The 17,647-nt window shown below is 36.1% G+C and overlaps 1 protein-coding gene and 1 long non-coding RNA gene across 20 annotated transcripts in view; one reads left to right on the forward strand and one right to left on the reverse strand.

The window, feature by feature from the left end:
* PPIP5K2 (diphosphoinositol pentakisphosphate kinase 2) overlaps positions 1 to 4,217 on the forward strand; it is a 75,636-nt gene extending 71,419 nt beyond the window's left edge. For all 19 annotated transcript variants that reach the window (XM_067731327.1, XM_067731326.1, XM_067731325.1 and 16 more), the window contains one exon: positions 2,504 to 4,217. In XM_067731327.1, coding sequence (XP_067587428.1) covers positions 2,504 to 2,616 — 113 coding nt within the window. In that variant the 3' untranslated portion in view covers positions 2,617 to 4,217. The remainder of the gene's footprint in view (positions 1 to 2,503) is intronic.
* A 6,703-nt stretch (positions 4,218 to 10,920) lies between these two features.
* LOC137221539 (uncharacterized) overlaps positions 10,921 to 17,647 on the reverse strand; it is a 29,182-nt gene continuing 22,455 nt past the window's right edge. The window contains exon 5 of the long non-coding RNA XR_010942056.1: positions 10,921 to 11,577. This is a non-coding gene — a long non-coding RNA (uncharacterized lncRNA). The remainder of the gene's footprint in view (positions 11,578 to 17,647) is intronic.

The raw sequence follows: 17,647 nt of genomic DNA on the forward strand, positions 1-17,647 counted from the left end.
TTAAAAGGCCATTCTAACAGTATGTGCCTTACAGGTAGTGTTTATAGTCCATTAACATTTAATGTAATTATTGATATGGTTGAGTTAGGTCTACTCTTTTATTATATTTTCTGTTTATTCCTTCTGATTATTATTCCTTTATTCTTTCCTTCTTGTTTTTTTTAATTAATTCAGTATTTTTTAGAATTTCATTTTAACTTATCTATTGGCTTTTTAGCTGTACCTTTTTGCATTATTCTTTTATTGGTAGCAGTAAATACATATTTCTGGCTTTTCATGGTCTACTTCGAGTCAATTTTGTGCCACTTAACGTAAAATGTAGAAACCTTCCAACTGTATAGGTGTGTTTACCTTCCCTTCTTTCCATCTTTTACACATAGTGTCCCATATGTGTTACTTCCACATGTATTATAAAGGCTACAGTACAATGTTATGATATTTGCTTTAAAGAGTCATATGTATTTTAAAGAAATTAAAAAGAGAAAGAAGTCTTTAATTATCCACATATTTGCTATTTTTAATGTTCTTTATTTCTTCTTTTAAGTGTTTGTTTCCATCTGGTTTCATTTCCCTTCAACTTGAATCTATTTACCATTTCTTATACTTCAGATCTGTTACTATATCTGAAAAAAAAATCTTTATTTTGGGCTTCCCTGGTGGCGCAGTGGTTGAGAGTCCACCTGCCGATGCATGGGACACAGGTTCGTGCCCCGGTCCAGGAAGATCCCACATGCCGCGGAGTGGCTGGGCCCGTGAGCCATGGCCACTGAGCCTGCACGTCTGGAGCCTGTGCTCCGCTATGGGAGAGGCCACAACATTGAGAGGCCCGTGTACCGCAAAAAAAAAAAAAAAAAAATCTTTATTTTACCTTCATTTTTGAAAGGTAGTTTTGCTGGACAGAGAATTTGGGAAGAAAGTTTTTTCTTTCGGCATTTTAAGGATGTTGTTCCACTATCTTGTCATTCCTCTTATTTCTGATGAGAAATCTTTGTTAATTTGAATTGGTTGTTCCTATGTATGCAATGGGTTAATGGATTATTTTTCTCTGCCTGCTATCAGTGTTTTCCCTTTATCTTTGGTTCTCAGAAGTCTGACTGCGGCATGCTTAGGACTTTTTTTTTTTGGTAATAAAATCCTGGTTGATAGTCACTTTTACCTGTCATCTCTATTCTGCTGTTAAACCCATCCAGTGAAATTTTATTTCATATATTTATTCTTTAGTTTTAGACATTTGTTTTGATTCTTCTTTGTAGTTTTTTTCCTTCAGAGATTTCCTATATTTTTATTCATTATAAGCATATTTTCCTTTGTTCTTGAGCATAGTTAAAATAGTTGCTTTAAAATTCTTGTCTATTAATCTGGCTGATCTCAGGATTGGTCTCATAAATTTTCTCATTCCCAAGAAGGAAGGTTTATTTCCTGTTTTTCATATACTAAGTAATTTTGGATTGTATCCTAGACAAACACTGGACTCTGTTGTTTCTCTTATGTTCCTCCAAAGAGTATTGGATTGTTTTTAAAGCAAAGAGTTAACCTTGGCTGAACTCAGATTGAAAACCTATGTCTTCTGAAGTGACTGACAGCTCAAATTTCACTTCACTTCTTTTAGCCTGAGCCGGACTTCTTAGGAGCTTACTCTGCTCAAGTCACACACTTGATCAGGGTTTACACAAAGATTTGGGATTCCCCACTGGACTTCCAAGCAGCTATTTTTGCCCCAATACTTTTCTTCTGGTTCTTCATGCTAGTAGGACTGAGTTTTATGTTGTAGTTTTAGCCATTCCACATGGGGCAGACTGGATCCTGTCCTTAAGCCTAAAGCTTTTTTAAAAAGGGCATGGGGGACTAACTCCATGTTGTTCCCTTCTTCCAAATATTGATTCTTTTCTAGTATATGCCTGCTTTTGTTCATTCTTCAGTGTCTTCAGGTAGTTGTTTTTTTCATATTTTATCCTGCACTTATACTTGTTACCTGCAGGAGGAGGATTGGTCTGGCAGGAACTTGCCCATCCATACAAAAGTGTAACCTGGCTTAGAATAACTTTTTGATAACTCATTGGGGCTTGATGTTGGTTTGGATATAAAAGGATGATTCCCAAGTCAAGAATGTTTCTAGTTCTTTAATCTTTCAGCTTTTTAGATAGTGGTAAGATAGGAGATACTGAAGAAAATAGATGTTTATAGGGAAAATGATGAGTTCCGTTTTAAACATGGTAAGTTTATATTTCCTGTCAAATATCTATATAGAGGTTTGTAGTAGGATGTACAGGATATACAGATCTTGAGGTAAGGGAAAAAGGTCTGGACCAGAAGTATAAATTTGAAGGTCGTTAGGACATTAGATGTTAATTAAAAATGATGGAATAAATGAGTTTCCCAGGAAGAATGCAGGGAAAAAGAGAAGTTTGTTTTATGTTATTTGAACTTCTGTTGATTATTTTGTATTATCTGAACTTGGATTGCTTGTGAAAATCTAAACAGTAGTTTTTCTTTTTATGTATAGCTCCCAGCGGACCTTCTAGTATGGTTGTTCCCAATACCTCATCTCGGAAAAAGGGTGTGAGTAGCAAAACAGAAATGCATGAACACAAAAAAAACACTGCGAAAAAAAAATGAAATCTTCTTAGCAGAAGCTGGAACTCATTATACTTATAAAAAATCACGTGTTCAGTAGAAAGAGACACGTAATAAACCTTGACTGAAAAGTATCAAAGCAAGTAATTTGTGTCTCCTTATACATCTCTGTATTAATTTAAAGATATATGACATCTAGAGAATTCTTTGTATATATTCAGTTAAGGCCTTTGTCATGATATGGAAATGTTTAAAACAATGTTTATTAGCATTTTATGAGTAGCAAAACTTATGGTGATAAAGATCTGTTGTTCTGAATGTGATGTTTACTGTGTGCCTGTGGTAAAGAAGAGGAATGGGAAAACCCAGACAGCCTGTGCCAATGTCACACAGTAATGCTGTTTGCTGAAGAACCTGTGAGGTGGCCTCTGTACACATTTTCACTTTCAGAGGATCACATCTGGGCTGCAAAAACCTATAGCTTGAAATTTGATGACCATACTGGGGACTTTTAAAAAGCATATTTCCAAAGAGATTTCATTGACCATATAGATTAGAAACCTTTTTTTCCCCAATTGTTATAATTACATATATGCTGCAATATTTAATAACTGGAGTATTGGCATATGGGTTATTTTTTCAATCTATGCTTTGAATTTTTATTGTGTATTATTTAAAATATTACATATGCAGCTGGGATAACTATACCTTTATGCACATACATTTGTAGAAAATATTTTCTTTATATATTTCCTTACCATAAGGTGCTTTTGTTCGTCAGGACAATTTTTCTTTGTATATTGGCAAGAAAGACATCTTTAGAGTTTCTCTTTAAGATATAGTTGACAAGTTTATAAATGTTAGTTATTTTCAGAGTTCTTTTTAGATCTAAAAAACTGAGTTCAAGAATGGAGGTAATCAATGTAAGAAGAGTATCTGAATTCCATTGTTAGTAGATACTATGTATAGCACCTATTTTTACCATTTCCATTCTTATCTCTAGAATATCAGTTGATCTCACTAAGATAACTTAAAGATTGAGCATTTGAAATACATTCTCATTTCAAATGGTTAGATTTTGAAGGGAAATTGAGATTATTGCATTGTGATTTCATCTATAATGTGAAAAAATATTTATTATCCTTGGTGCTTACTTTCCCCTGATGCACAAATAATTATTGTATAAACCACTTGAAATGACTTAAACTGTAAACCAAACAGTACATCCTGATAAGAATTGCATCCATTGCCAGTTAGGTAACTTAAATTGCTAAAGCTTTAGTTTGAGGCTTATGTTTAGAAAAATTATTGAATTCTCGTATGAATGCAGCTATTAAAACCCTTCAGTAGAGACTCTCCTAACCTTAAATCATCATATATGAATTGACTTTAGAAAATAAGCATAATACGTGTTCATTTTAAAAGGTACCAGACGCAAAAGTCACAAATATATACAATTCTATAAGTTTATATATTTCCCATGAATGTAAATGTATTACATGGAGACATGTCTTGTAAACAGTTGAATGTACCTAAGCTTTCTGTATGTGAAAATGTGGTTAATGTGCTCATTGTCAGATTAAAGAAACTACTTTTATTTTTTAAATGGAACTGAATTAAAATATTTTATTTCTAGAATCAGAGGATGGCTTAAATGGCAAGTTATTTTTTATTCTTTTCTTTGACCGTTTACTTTTAACTTTCAAAGTAGAATGAGGAAAAGTATTTTAATATTAAACAATGCTCATCTTAGATATTAGATAAAATTTCTTAGTATTGGCCATAGCTATCACAATAGAAACTAACTAGAAAGTTCAGTGCAAGTCACATTTTTCCATTGATATACAAGAACTGTGATTTCACTGTAGTCGCCAAACTTGGTAATAACTGCTGTGTAGACAGGACAGTTTTATTTGCAAGAACCTTAGATTCATTTTCCAAAACAAACAAAAAGAAATTATAGTTATCACCATTCAATGGAAGTTTGACTGAAGCATCTGTTTCTCACTTGATTCTATCCCTGTAAAGTGTGTTTTTTGTTTGTTTTAAATACTAGAAGAGATTTCTTCTCATAGCTAATCCTCCATCCAGCAAAGAGATGAGAAAGCCCAGCTTGAGGTACTGTTCAGTTATCCTGGCCTGTTAGTCTTCATAGTGCATTATTCAATCTTTTCCCCTTAAAAACCCTGCATATGAACTCAAACCTATTTTTTGCCCTTGAAGTCCAGTGCCAGCAGGTTCTGCTGCTCTGGTTCTAATGAGTTCTTGTAGTCCATTCTTAACTATTAGAAAATGTTTTGGGGGTGTTGTACAGTCTTGGGTTATGGAGAAAAGTATGCTGAACACTTTATATCATGTTTCCTTTGAGTAGGAAATGGAGGCAGAAGGTAGACAGTAAATGAACAGAGAACATGTGGCAGTATGCTTAATATATACATACCTAGAGCAAGAGGGTGATAGATGGCAATTGTGAGAGAAAAGTTAAATGATAGTTCTTCTTCAAGAACTCTCTTGTTAAAACTCTTTAGACAAAGGAAGAGTTTTTTGATCAAGGTCACCTAGATTTTTCTCCAGGTTCTGCTGACTCTGATCTACCCTGCACGTCCACTATTATTTATTTCCATGCCAGTTTGAACTAAGATTTTACTTTTTTGTTTTGTGTTCATACTTTGGTAAAAAATTCTCAATCTTTACTTGTGTGCTTATCAAAGTTTGCCTTACATAAAGCATTCATTAGTTTTCTGTCAGTTTACCCTTGCCTTATTTTCTGGACAGTATAGGCAGCCATACTATTCTTGGTCAGGTTGGGATCACTTCTGTGATGGCCCAGCAGTTCCCTCTCTAGCCTCTCTCTAATTCTCTTTCTCTGTACCTGGTGCTACCACAAATAGCAGCATTCTTGCCCATGGGAACAATTTTTACACTCCTGAAGGAGTCCCTTGTGATAAGGAGTCCAAGTAGAAACAGTTGTCCCTTTGTATGGAATCCTGGGTACCAAACTATTGGCATGTAAAGTTTTCTTTACATGGGTCAATTTTTGTGGAAGATCTAGTCTCTATTTTCAGAGAATGGAGTACTATACAAAATCTCTTTATTGTTTTATACTTTATATATATTATATCCTGATTAAAGATATTATTTAGATTTTCTATAGACTTTTCCTTTGATCCACATGCTTAGTCATGACTTGAGAGAGAGGTAAGTTAAACTCTCCACTAACAGATTACTGTTAAGTTCTCCTCCTATTATCTGTGGTTTTTACTTTACTTTTTTCTGTACAGTACGTGGCTGTTTTCTGTTGCAAATGAATTCACAACTGTTAAATTTCCATTGTGGGTTTTACCTTTGCCATTATAACAATATTTTTTTTCCTCATTGGATGCTTTTGAAATGTCAGATATTAAGATTATGACCTGTTTTATTTTGGCTTGCATTTGCCTGATATACCCTTATTCATCCTTTTATTTTTTTATAGTGTCAATTTATTTAGGTATTTTATTTTAACTTACTATATAGTGGGTTTTGCTTTGTGATTCTATTTTAGTATCTTATTTCATTTATTAGTGTAGTCTAATTGTATTTATTTATATGTAATATATCTTTGCTTTTAGTTATGTTTTGTTTTTATTGCTTATTTAGTTTATCTTTTTGTAAAAGAATACTTTTCATTGCAAGTAGGAAAAACTCCAATTGAAATTACCTTAAAATCATAAGGAAATTCACTGTTAAACATTTCTGAAGGTCCAAAGATGGTGAGCTTCAGCCACAGTTCTATCAGTCATGTCATCAAGGGCCTAGGTTCTCTCCCTGTTTCCTCTAGCATAGAATAAACTTTTTCCCAAAGTTGTTTTCCGTCATGTTCACAAGATGGTTACCAGTGGCTTCATGTTGCCTTGTTCATGTCCAGCACAACAGAAATTGAGGAAAATTCTCCTTCAACCATGGAATAGTAAGTCATCTTCTTCAGTGTGATTGGGCTAACTTATTTGGTTATTTGTCCACTTTCTGGATGAATAACATTCACCAGGAGAATCCTATGAACTTATTGGCCCTAGAGCTGGTGATGGGGTCAGATTTCCCCAAAAGCCTCAGCAGTGTTGGTATTTTGGACCAGTTAATTCATTGTGGGAGGCTGTTATGTGCGTTGTAAGATGTTTAGCAGTATCCCTGCACCAAGCTGGAAGGGTTTTAAGACAGTGAGCCAAAATGAAAGTAACAATCAAGTCTTTATTTACTTACTGTGATAAGCGAGAGGCCAAAAAGGAAAGTAGGAAAACAGTGCCCACTCCTCACTGTTCCAAACCCCCACTCCCCGTAGAATGGCACTGAGCAAGGATCAATCAAATGACAGGTAGTACAGGTGGAGGAAATTGTCTTACTGCTGAGGAGCCTGGAATAAAAGGTTCCTGCCATTTTATGAACCAAGGGGACTAGAGGAAAGGCTATGAGTGAAAAAACTGAGTCATAGTGGAGAAAAGTGTCTTGGTCAAGGCCCGCCCCATAAGGAGGTCTCAGTGGAGAGATCTAAAGTGTGTCTCAGCCAAGGTCTCCTGATAAGCCTGGGCTAGGAATGCAGATATGCATATGAGCATGCAGGCCCAGAGGTTATTGATTATAACTCTCTTGGAAGACTATATGTGGGAAGGGCAGCTTTTCCCCATGAATCCTGTCAGGCAAAGCCTTTGTAATTGCCTGTGATAAGGTCTGAAAGATCACATACAGGATTTTGGCCTGGAGCCAGTCACGTCATCCTGGCCTCTACCCTAAATGCCAGTAGCATCCTCCCCGAAATTGTGAGAGTCAACATCTCCAGACAGGATCAGATGTCCCCTGGAGGGGCAGAATCACCTTCAGTTAAGAAACAGTGCCCTAGAGCCCATGACAGTATGAAGAAAGGATGGATATATGACACAAATTAGGGTTCTGATAGGAGGGAGAGGTAGGGAGATGGATAATGAATAAGTAATCAATATAAACTGTACACTATCAATTATATTATCCATGTTTGCTATAGTTTCTTTGGTTCCACTAATAGTTTTCTTTTTAACTATAATTTTGTATTATACATTTAATTTTTTAGGTGCTACTGACTCCCTGCTATGAGCAATGTCCAATTAGTACACTTCCTTCTACCTTTTCTCTACTTCACAGTTTTGGTTGATTTCCTTGGTTCTTCCTGTGTTTAACTTTTATAAATATTTTTATGCCTTATTACATGCTTATCAATTTAAATGTTATATTTTGAACCCCTGGTTAATCAAGATGAAGAAATCATTTCACCTTATCTCTTCTTTGCCTTCTCTTAGTTTCGCTTATTTCCACTGTATTCTTTCTGGTGTGACCTTATTTCTGGGATGTCTTTATTTTTTCTCTTTCTTTCCTGAACTCTGTTAGCTCATATTGCATTGCCTTTGGTTGTTTTGCCAGGTGGTTTCTGATCACTGTATATCTGGATGAACTTTTCACTTCCTTAAATTTTTTGAATTTTGATGGTATGTTTGGTCACATATTTTGTATGCTCAGCAAATTCATTTTCTCTGTTGAATGGTTTTATCTGCTGTTGTTTCTTCTGTTCCTTTCCTCCTTTTCTTGGAGCGTGTTTATGTTAGCACTGTGTGAGGTCATTCTCATTTATTACTCTTCTTTAGATGAGGTAAGTTTCTTTCTGGCTCACCTATTTGGTATAAATTCATATGGTGGATAGGGCAGCATTTTGTTTTATTTATTTATTTATTTGGCTGTGTTGGGTCTTTGTTGCTGCACGCGGGCTTTCTCTAGTTGTGGTGAGCGGGGGCTACTCTTCGTTGTGGTGCACGGGCCTCTCATTGCGGTGGCCTCTCCTGCTGTGGAGCACAGGCTCTAGGCGTGCGAGCTTCAGTAGTTGTGGTATGTGGGCTCAGTAGTTGTGGCTCACAGGCTCTAGAGCGCAGGCTCAGTAGCTGTGGCGCATGGGCTTTGTTGCTCCGCGGCATGTGGGATCTTCCCAGACCAGGGCTCAAACCCGTGTCTCCTACATTGGCAGGCAATTCCCAACCACTGCACCACCAGGGAAGTCCCTAGGGCACCATTTTGGATTAATAGTTCTTCCTGGGTTACAGTGAAGCTACTTATGACAGGACTGTGGGTCTGAGAGAGTTTTTTGAGCCTTTTGTTCTCTCCTGCTAACAAGGTTGGCAACTGCAGAGCTACTCACCTTTGGAATCTCTTTCCTCCCTTCTGACTCATCCACAGATTGCTTCTTGTATGTGACATGTCTATATTTCCTTCTTTGGCTTTGCCTCTCCTGCTACTCTGTGGTACCAGGTAGTGTTCAGAAAATTCCCTCCTGCTGGCACTCAGCCCATTTCCATTTTTTCAGACAAGGAATTGGCTTTGCCCCTCCAATTATGCCATCTATTTTGGAGTCTTTTGGTCTAGTGACTTTGAGATCTGCCCTGTGAGCATCCTCTCCAGGCATCATCCTGTTTGACCTTGACTACATATGTCATCCCTTTCTCATATACTGTGGCTGAGGTTACAGGTGTCTTCTAGTTGTGTTGAAGACAGTTTATATTTCTGTTTTATATTTGGGGATAATTTTTTTATTGAGAAATAATTCCTCCTTTATTTTCAAACTGGGAATCGCTTCTTTTTTTGTTACTGTCCTTTAACAAGAAGGAAGAGGAGGAGGAGGAAGGAGAAAAGGAGAAGCCCATGTCTTCTCATCCCAGTTATATTTTATTAATGAAGCTAATAATGCCAGTCCTGCCTGCAGTACAATGTTGGTAGGATCAAATGAAATGTTAATTTGGTAAACCATAAAGGGAAGAACAAAATCGAAGCATTGTTTGCATTCTTTTGTTGTAATAGAGTTGTATATAGTCCAAATGTCCACCAGGCCTGTTTTCAATGGTGTTTCAGCATTTTTCAGTCAAGGATGTTCTGGACAGCTCCTAATACTCCTTTATGGTTGCTCTTGTTGCCATGGGAACAGCCTGCCTAGTAACAATCTAATGGAACCTGCTCCCCACCCCCAAATCAAGGTTATTCTGCCACCTTTCCCTTTTTAAAAATAAAGTATTTAAAATAAGGCAATACAGTCCTTCTTAAAGCGGGTTAAAAAAAAAAGCAACATAGTATTTAATCAGGCCTGCCCTCCCACCCATCCATCTCATATTGTATGTGATGTGAATGACAACAGTTATATGACCCTGGTGGGATAATGGTTGTACAGTTTAAATACCTATTTTCAAGCACTTACAAGCATGTATCTTGATGGGGAAAGTGAGCTACTTCTTTATCATTCTATGTAAGGTGCTTCAGGAGTGCTTGACATACGGAAGGATGATTTTTAAAAGAAAAAAGAAACCCAATGTGCCTTCTGAAAGGGTTTTGCTGCTTTTAAAACCCATAGATTTTTCTCAAACTAGTCATTGCTGAATAGAAAGCTCAGTGATAAAGGTAGATGGATGGATGGAAAAATGGGGAGAAAAGAGAGAAAGTGAGGGAGAGGTGAGGCAGAGAATAAAAGAACACAGGCTCTACTGTTATCAAAAAGCATCATTGCTGATGTGAAGAAATTGGAAACCAAATAATTAGACTCTCTTTCATTACACATAGAAATGCTAATTTGTCCTATAATGTCTAGCACAAGATTCATGACAATAAAATGAGACCCGCGACTCTCAAATGTAATAACTCATCACAATTTTTTATTACTGTTTCTTCATTGGTCAGGTAGAAACCTTTTTGAAAGTCCCATATACCATACCTACATCCCAGTGGAATAGATGGAAAAGCCACAAAGAATAAGCCACACAATAGTACCCATATTGAAAGAGAACTGTGTCTGCTCCACCTGTGGGAAATGCAATCACTTTAAAAATGTGAAAATTGAAAGAATCAATAGATCAAAGAAAGCACGGAGTCATTTCAGAAATCCTGTATGAAATATTAAATGTCCAGATTGGAATTATGTGACTGAAATGCCCTCATGTGATCATTCCACAGTCTGGGCAAGAGGATAGAGCACTGAATAGATAGATGCTTTAATTCCATTTTTAGCAATGAAATTTGTATATGTAAAAACATGCATGTTGAACTGCTTGGCTATAATGCTTTTTTCCACACTTTTTCAAAGCCTCTTCAGGAAGAAAGAGCAAAGTCATTGCTATGAAAGGTAGAATACGGGACTGGGAGAAAGGAGACCTGGTTTTGCCTCCCGGGTCTGCTACTGGCTGTCTGGGAGACTGTGATGCTCCATACTTCTTTGGTCCCCAGATCCCTTATCTCTGCCTCCAGAGGGTTTGCCTGAGGCCCTTTCTTCTAAAACTTTATATGAACTTACTTTATTTTCCCTTCCACAGAATTCTAGAACCTTAACCATTCTCTCTAATATTACTAGCTCCCTCTTCTATCATAGTCAGCAAGTGTTTTTTTGAACACTTATTTAGGTAGATAGCATAGCTCAAAAAACAGTTAGTGGTACTAATTCACATTACTACTCCCTCTTGTTCCCCAGATGTTCTTTTGAGGAATTTACTGTTAATAGAGTTAATGCTACAATATTTATAATAATAACTTTGAGAATTATCAACATGAGAATATTTACTTAATAGCTTCCCTTTATTACCCAGAATGCATTTAGTTCTGGATATTGGTTGGTATTGTAAATGCAAACTCTTCTTCATATTAGCCTTAATAAAATGAAATACAGTTATGGAAATGTTTTTGTAGCAAGAAAAGAATATTTATACACAGTATCCTTATGGGTGGTGTAGTCCTATGGGCTGTGTAAAAGCAAATGACTGTAAGGGGAAATCTTTCAGTGTATAGAATATGTTCCATACTCCTACTACACATGCATTATTACCCTTGTCCAACTGGTTGTTTAAACCAACATCTGTAAAATTAATCTGTAAAATGATCATGTGGGTTCTGACCTCTCACTTACAGTCTATGATGCTGTGATTCTAAGGAAGTTCTTTCCCTTGTTATCTTCTGTCTTCTATATTCTGACCAATCCTGCAATCACAAATAAGTACATGGTATCATTTCATCATAACACTTGGTTATAAATGGCTATAACTCATTTTCACACACACACACACATTATCCCTAAAAAACTAGAGTGACTCCGTAGGAATCAGGTGACCTCGTATTACTGGGTTGGGCCAAGAGGCTACTACATAAGCAGAAAATTTGGTTGCTGAGTAAGGTGTGAGAATTTGGAAGGAATTTATCTGCTCAAAATATCTCACCTACTTGCTAGATTTAGTGTCTGAAGTGTAAACACTGGAGATCGTTTGAGGGAAAAAATCATTAAGAAAGCTCAATGAACTCCCCTATGAACACATAGATAGCCCCTTTTAAAATGCAAATACCCTTGGAAGGTTTACCTCATTAAGCTAGTCATTAACCCCATAATTAATCAAATGGTTTTCTCAGTCATCTGAGAATAGTCATTTCTTCACCAAGTGTGTGTTGAATGCCTATTATAAACCAGTTACTGTGCTAAGCCCTGGTGATAACAAAGGTGAAAAGTTCTGTTTTCATTCTTTAAGGAATTTACTGTCCACTGAGGACTAAGTGCTCTAAAGTAATCAGAATCCATGGCAAAATGACTGAGTAATTAGCTCTTCCATTCCAAACACTTAAAACTTCTGGATAAAATATTTTGAAAATAAATGCAACAGTTCAAAAACAAATTAAAACCAGAGGGTATCCAAAATATAAAAACAATCAACAGCTAAATCAAGCTTGAAGTCTTTTTATCCAAGGGATTCAAAGGGTACCTCGATCTCCGATTTTTCAGGGATAATTTATTTAGTCAACATGAGCTATAGCTAAGGGTACTTTTGAGAAGATATAATAGGGATTGTGGTTGCAAACTATATGCATGGCAAGTTACTGGAGCTGGGCTCCATTCATAAAGGAGAGAGCAGGAAACACTCTTCACTGTTGGTAATCAGAACTGTTAGAATCTCATGCCTGCTCATTATCTTGATAAGTCCTGTGGGACCATAAAAAGAAGCAAATACCAAAACATACAGTGGAGACACTTTCACAATTCAGAGCACACACAGGGCACTCCCACAATAGAAAATCACACTCAAGGGAATCTCGCAGTTAAACAACAACTCAAAAATCCCCTGAGCAAACCGCTAGAGACAGTTGGCAACTTAGGAGAGGAGACTTCTTATCTGAGGAACTAGCTGGTGGTGTGTGATTGTGGCATATAAGGAACAAAATAAGGTTGGAGTAGGAAGAGGCATTTAGAGGGGAAGCTAGGAGAGGCAGACGATGATGACTTCATAAATATTCCTGGGCTGGTCTTGGTTGGGAGGCTTTAATTTAGGAGGCTTCAAGAATTTCAAAACACGAGTATAAACTACTGGAGACGGATGGTTGTCATCCTAATAGGATCCCAAATAAAGTGTATACTCTAAAATGTTATTCTGCAAGTTGTAAAAGCTTTTCAAAATAAAGTGATGTTAAGCTAATATAACATGAAGTTTAAATATTTTTAAGTCATTTATTATCCCATTACCCGAATAAAACTTTTCATTTTTCCATTGTCTCTTCCAGTTATTGCATCTTTACATAGTTTTAATCATTGTGCCATAAACATAGAATTTTGGTTTTCCCAGGTTCTTTATTCCTAGGAAATAAACTCTGGTATTTTATTTAAAATTTTAAAAAATATATTTATTAAATAATATAGCACATTAGGTCAAATGTTACTAAAATGTAACAAAAGAGCTTCAGTTCCCTGCCTCTTCTTTTCCTTGACCTTTATCCACCCTTATCCCTACTCTCATTTCTTAAAGTCTCATTTTCTCCCTACAAGTTTTCTAGCTTTTTCTTCATATATTTGCCTCCGTATTTCTATATAATAATCTTATACATCTGTGTTTTGATTTAGCAATTTTAGATATTATCTATTGACTTCTTGTTACGGTAAGAATTTAACTTTCTAAACTCTACTTTTCCTTCCTACCCTCGAAAATTAAAATATTTTTAAATCATTAATCAGTGTTTACAGTGTTCGTGGCTAGGTAAATATTGCTTATTGCTGAGCCAAATAGTATATTGTGATTGTTTCCTGTCTTGTACAATTTTGGTTTCTTCTTGGAATTAATTGTTTCATCGGTTTTCATTCAGTTACTATATTGCTAGTTCTTCAGTTTCTCCAGTGGATATGTAGAGCAGATTTTAATGTTATTTTCAACATAATAGAAAACCAATTAGTTCCATTTTCTTCCCCTGAATATATCCTTCCTGTATCTTGTCAGTAGAATAACTTCAGCAGTTGGGCCCACCAAGTTAGAAAAAAGCAATGGCAGATATGCAGAAATCAGTCCAATGTTATCATACTATTCCTAAGAGTTGTGTGGTCCTACCAGTCAGGAAAAATTTGAAATGAATGAATGATTTATAAAGTTCAGGTTTTAAAGCTAGGCAGGGAGATATTTATACTTTAAGAAGAGCCAGAGAAATACAAAATCCAGTCAAGTCACATGGTCAGTTAGATGGATGTGACAGACTTAAAGATGTCTATGAGTAGACAGAAAGGTATGTACATTTCCAGTCTAAGAGATGGCAGACTACTTAAAAACCTACATCTTCTTTAGGCACAGAGTGCTTAATACAACAACTATAAAATGGTACTCAGTAAATCCCATCAGTGTTGAAGGCAAGAATCCAGTCCTGGCCCAAGCCAAAGTCTTCTCTGAACCTAAAGAAACTTTGGGGTTGTTTTGTTTTGTTTTAACATAAACTTTGAACAAGCTGAAAGTGTGGCCACAAAAATGACATGGGATGGTAATGTTAAGATTTTGGTGGCGGGTAACAATTTTTTTCGTAGTGGCAAAGAGTCATTTATCTTTTAACTTTGGGAAGATTTAGAATTAAGTAGAGGAATATTTAAGGGACTCAAACTTAAAATAACAATTTTTTTTGTTGTTAGAGAATCTCTGCATTTTTGTATTTTATATAAGTATAATATTTAAGAAAACTTGGTCAATTGGAGTTAGATCAGCTTGCGATTCCAATTTTAAGATGTGTAATTGATTTGATTTGATTTTAAGCTGAAATCAAACTTAATTCTGTGAGCACCTTGGAACATTTGTCAGACATTTAAATATTTTAAATACTTAAACAGGTGTTATGGATCAAGCTAGTAAATGGGACTGAATATTAATAAAAGGATCCTTCAAAAGTATTAAAATTTGCTAGATTTACAAATAGAATAATATGTTAAAGTCAACTTAAGTGCTTAGGAATTTTGAATTTGTAACTTTACTAAATGGAACATTTTAAAAATCAAAGTGCTCTCTGAATAATTTTTTGTGCCCCCAGGCTGCCCTTGAGGGCATTACAGAACTCTCACATTAACAAAGTCTGCTGTCTTTCTGTTCCAGTCTGGGCTGATTACTCTCTAAGCCTGCGTCCACTACTTTCCTGTGTTAGCTCCATGTTTTTCAGATTCTATGCTCATGTCTTCCTCTGAGTCCCATGGCCACACCGTCACACTAAGAGAAAGACTTAGCATTCTTCCAGGAAGGAGGAAGGATGAGCATGTCAGGGGCTGGGTGAGAAATAGATGTTGAGTAGAAAACCATTGGTGTCTGCTGCCTTTCCCCCAAGCCCCATCCCATCCTTGCCTCCCATATACCGTATGCCCCAAGCCCTCGGGGTTTCTTGGTTTCTTGGAGCAGCTGGTTTGCTTTTCTTTGGTGTTTCCATCTGCGGTGCCTTCGGTTGCAGTTGCCTCTGCTCTCTAAATCCAGTAACATGAATTGTGTGCTTTCTACTTTCCAAAAATCTGTTGACACCTCTCATCTGATGTTCTTTTCATTCATACTCTCTTTATGATTTATTGTTTTTTATTCTTCCTTTCTTGTCATCTTAGAGTGGTTTGGGAAGCAGTTGTAGTTAAATTGCATGAGTTCAACTTTCATTATTGGGAACTCCCATCATTTTTACAGTATGTATTAACAGTCTACTAGCTGAACTACCATAATTTGTTTAAAGTCCCTATTGTAGAGCACTTAAATTTCTTCTTTTTCTTTCCTCTCAGCTTGTTTTCTGGTGAATTATTTCTTTGCAGTAGATTACAAGAGGTGGAATTATGGGGACAAAAGTTATAAAAGGATACAATGTGGGATAGTAGAAAGGGTGTGGGCTTTGGTACAATTCAACTGTTAATTCTATTTATTGCCATCAGTGTGATAAGCAGTTTATTTTTTAATCTTCCTGAGTCCCAGTACCCAAATTCAGATTAAGGAATAATATTTATTCCAAAAATCAAAATACTCTGCAAAGTAAATAAAGTAAAATAAAAGTAAATAAGTAAAATTTTAAGTATAAATATGGCTTAAAAAAAAAAGTAGACCCTTTGGTGTTAATATCCTGTTCCATAACCTCCTTAATAAATTTAATTCCATTATTTACCATTTTCCATCCTTAAAATGTCTCTCATTTTGAAACTTCCAATGTATCGAATCAATTCTAAGTTTTATTAAAGTGTCCACGCCCTCAAAGCTTTCTAGGGTAGGCATCTGAAGGTTGAACAGTGCTTTTTGTACCTAATTAAAGCTTAGCAAGTGGTATTATAATAAAAACAAGTTCTCTCACTGTCTTTTGTAACACGCATGCAAAGTTATTGTACCTTTCCAGAGTCTTGCCAGCTTTTAGGTAATGACATTAAACTAGTATGAATGGGAAAATGGTTTTCTTGCCTCATCGTCCTACTTATATTACCAAAAAGTTGATTGCCAAAACTGCACAGAACAGATTCCGAGCTTTTCTGCTTTCATTTTAAAGAGACTAGTTTACTACAAAATCTGTTTGAATTGAAACCTGCCCAATTTTTTATTTTTGCTTCACTCTCCTCAAACTACAGATGAACCATTAAATATTTCCTTGAGTATACATCTCACTTTTTTAAAAAAGAAAAGTACAAGCAAAAACAGAGTAAATGGGAGTAGTCATTAGAACATCAAAAAGAAACATAAAATTAATTACATTTTTCTGACTGTGCATTTTACCATAAATAAAATGCACAATTAAAAATGCTAAGCCTCTGTATTATTCCCATGGCTTAAAGAGCTGAAGTTCTAGTCGGGCAATTCAGCCACAGGACTTTCATTTGTAGAGAGACATTCTTTTCAACTTCATCATAAATTAGTTTGCCGAGTTCTTCAGAGAGCCCTAGGAGGTTAGCAGAGCATGTATTCTTACTTGACAGATAAGGAAGCTGACGTCCAGAGAGTTTGCCAGAGGAAACAGTGAGTCAGAAAATGAATTGCAGTGCCACAACTCCTGTGCATTTTTGTCTCACAGAATCAGCTCTCAGTAATTATCTCTCTCAGTGCTTATTATTTTAACTTTCTAACCTTGCTCAGTGGCCATAGTTCTCGGGGAATATAATTTGGTTTTTGTAATTCATGATGCAACGATTAAAAATGAATTTTCTAATACTTCTAAAAGAAGTATTTTAGTTAGTGCACAGAAATTCTGGTAGCTAGACTTGGTTCTAGAAGTCCTCATTCAAGAAACATAGCTCAGTTTTGTCTTTTATTTAGCCTCCATTTCAACTCTTTGTAGTGTGGTTATGGGAAGAGAACTGGATGACGGTCTGGGCAGCATGTCTATCTTAGCCCTGTCCTCTGCTGGTACGTGACTCTGGGCAAATTTGTTACCCTCCTCTAGCCTTGGTGGCATCATAGGTAAAACTGAGAATAATGTCTACTTTTCCTGCTTTACTAGGCTTTTTGTGATGAACAACAATAAGATGGTACTTGGGAACATGCTTGGTAAATTGTAAAGCACACCACCTAGGTAAGATAGTATTATTTCCTCAGTACCACAGAAGAGGTGAAGAGATATCTCTTCGGCTAATGTAAGAAAGAAAGTGAATGGCCATTTAAGAAATTTCAGCCTGAACTGTTGTTAGGATTCATTTGCTTGAATGATACAAGTTGACCTTTAGTAAAAATCTCCACTATGACAGCAATTTAAGGGTGCTTAACATCAGAGCAAGGTGAAATTCCTAGTCTTTATATATGAGAGTAATAGGGAGCAAGCTCAA

Source organism: Pseudorca crassidens, chromosome 3, assembly GCF_039906515.1.
Source record: "Pseudorca crassidens isolate mPseCra1 chromosome 3, mPseCra1.hap1, whole genome shotgun sequence".
Lineage (NCBI taxonomy): Eukaryota > Metazoa > Chordata > Mammalia > Artiodactyla > Delphinidae > Pseudorca > Pseudorca crassidens.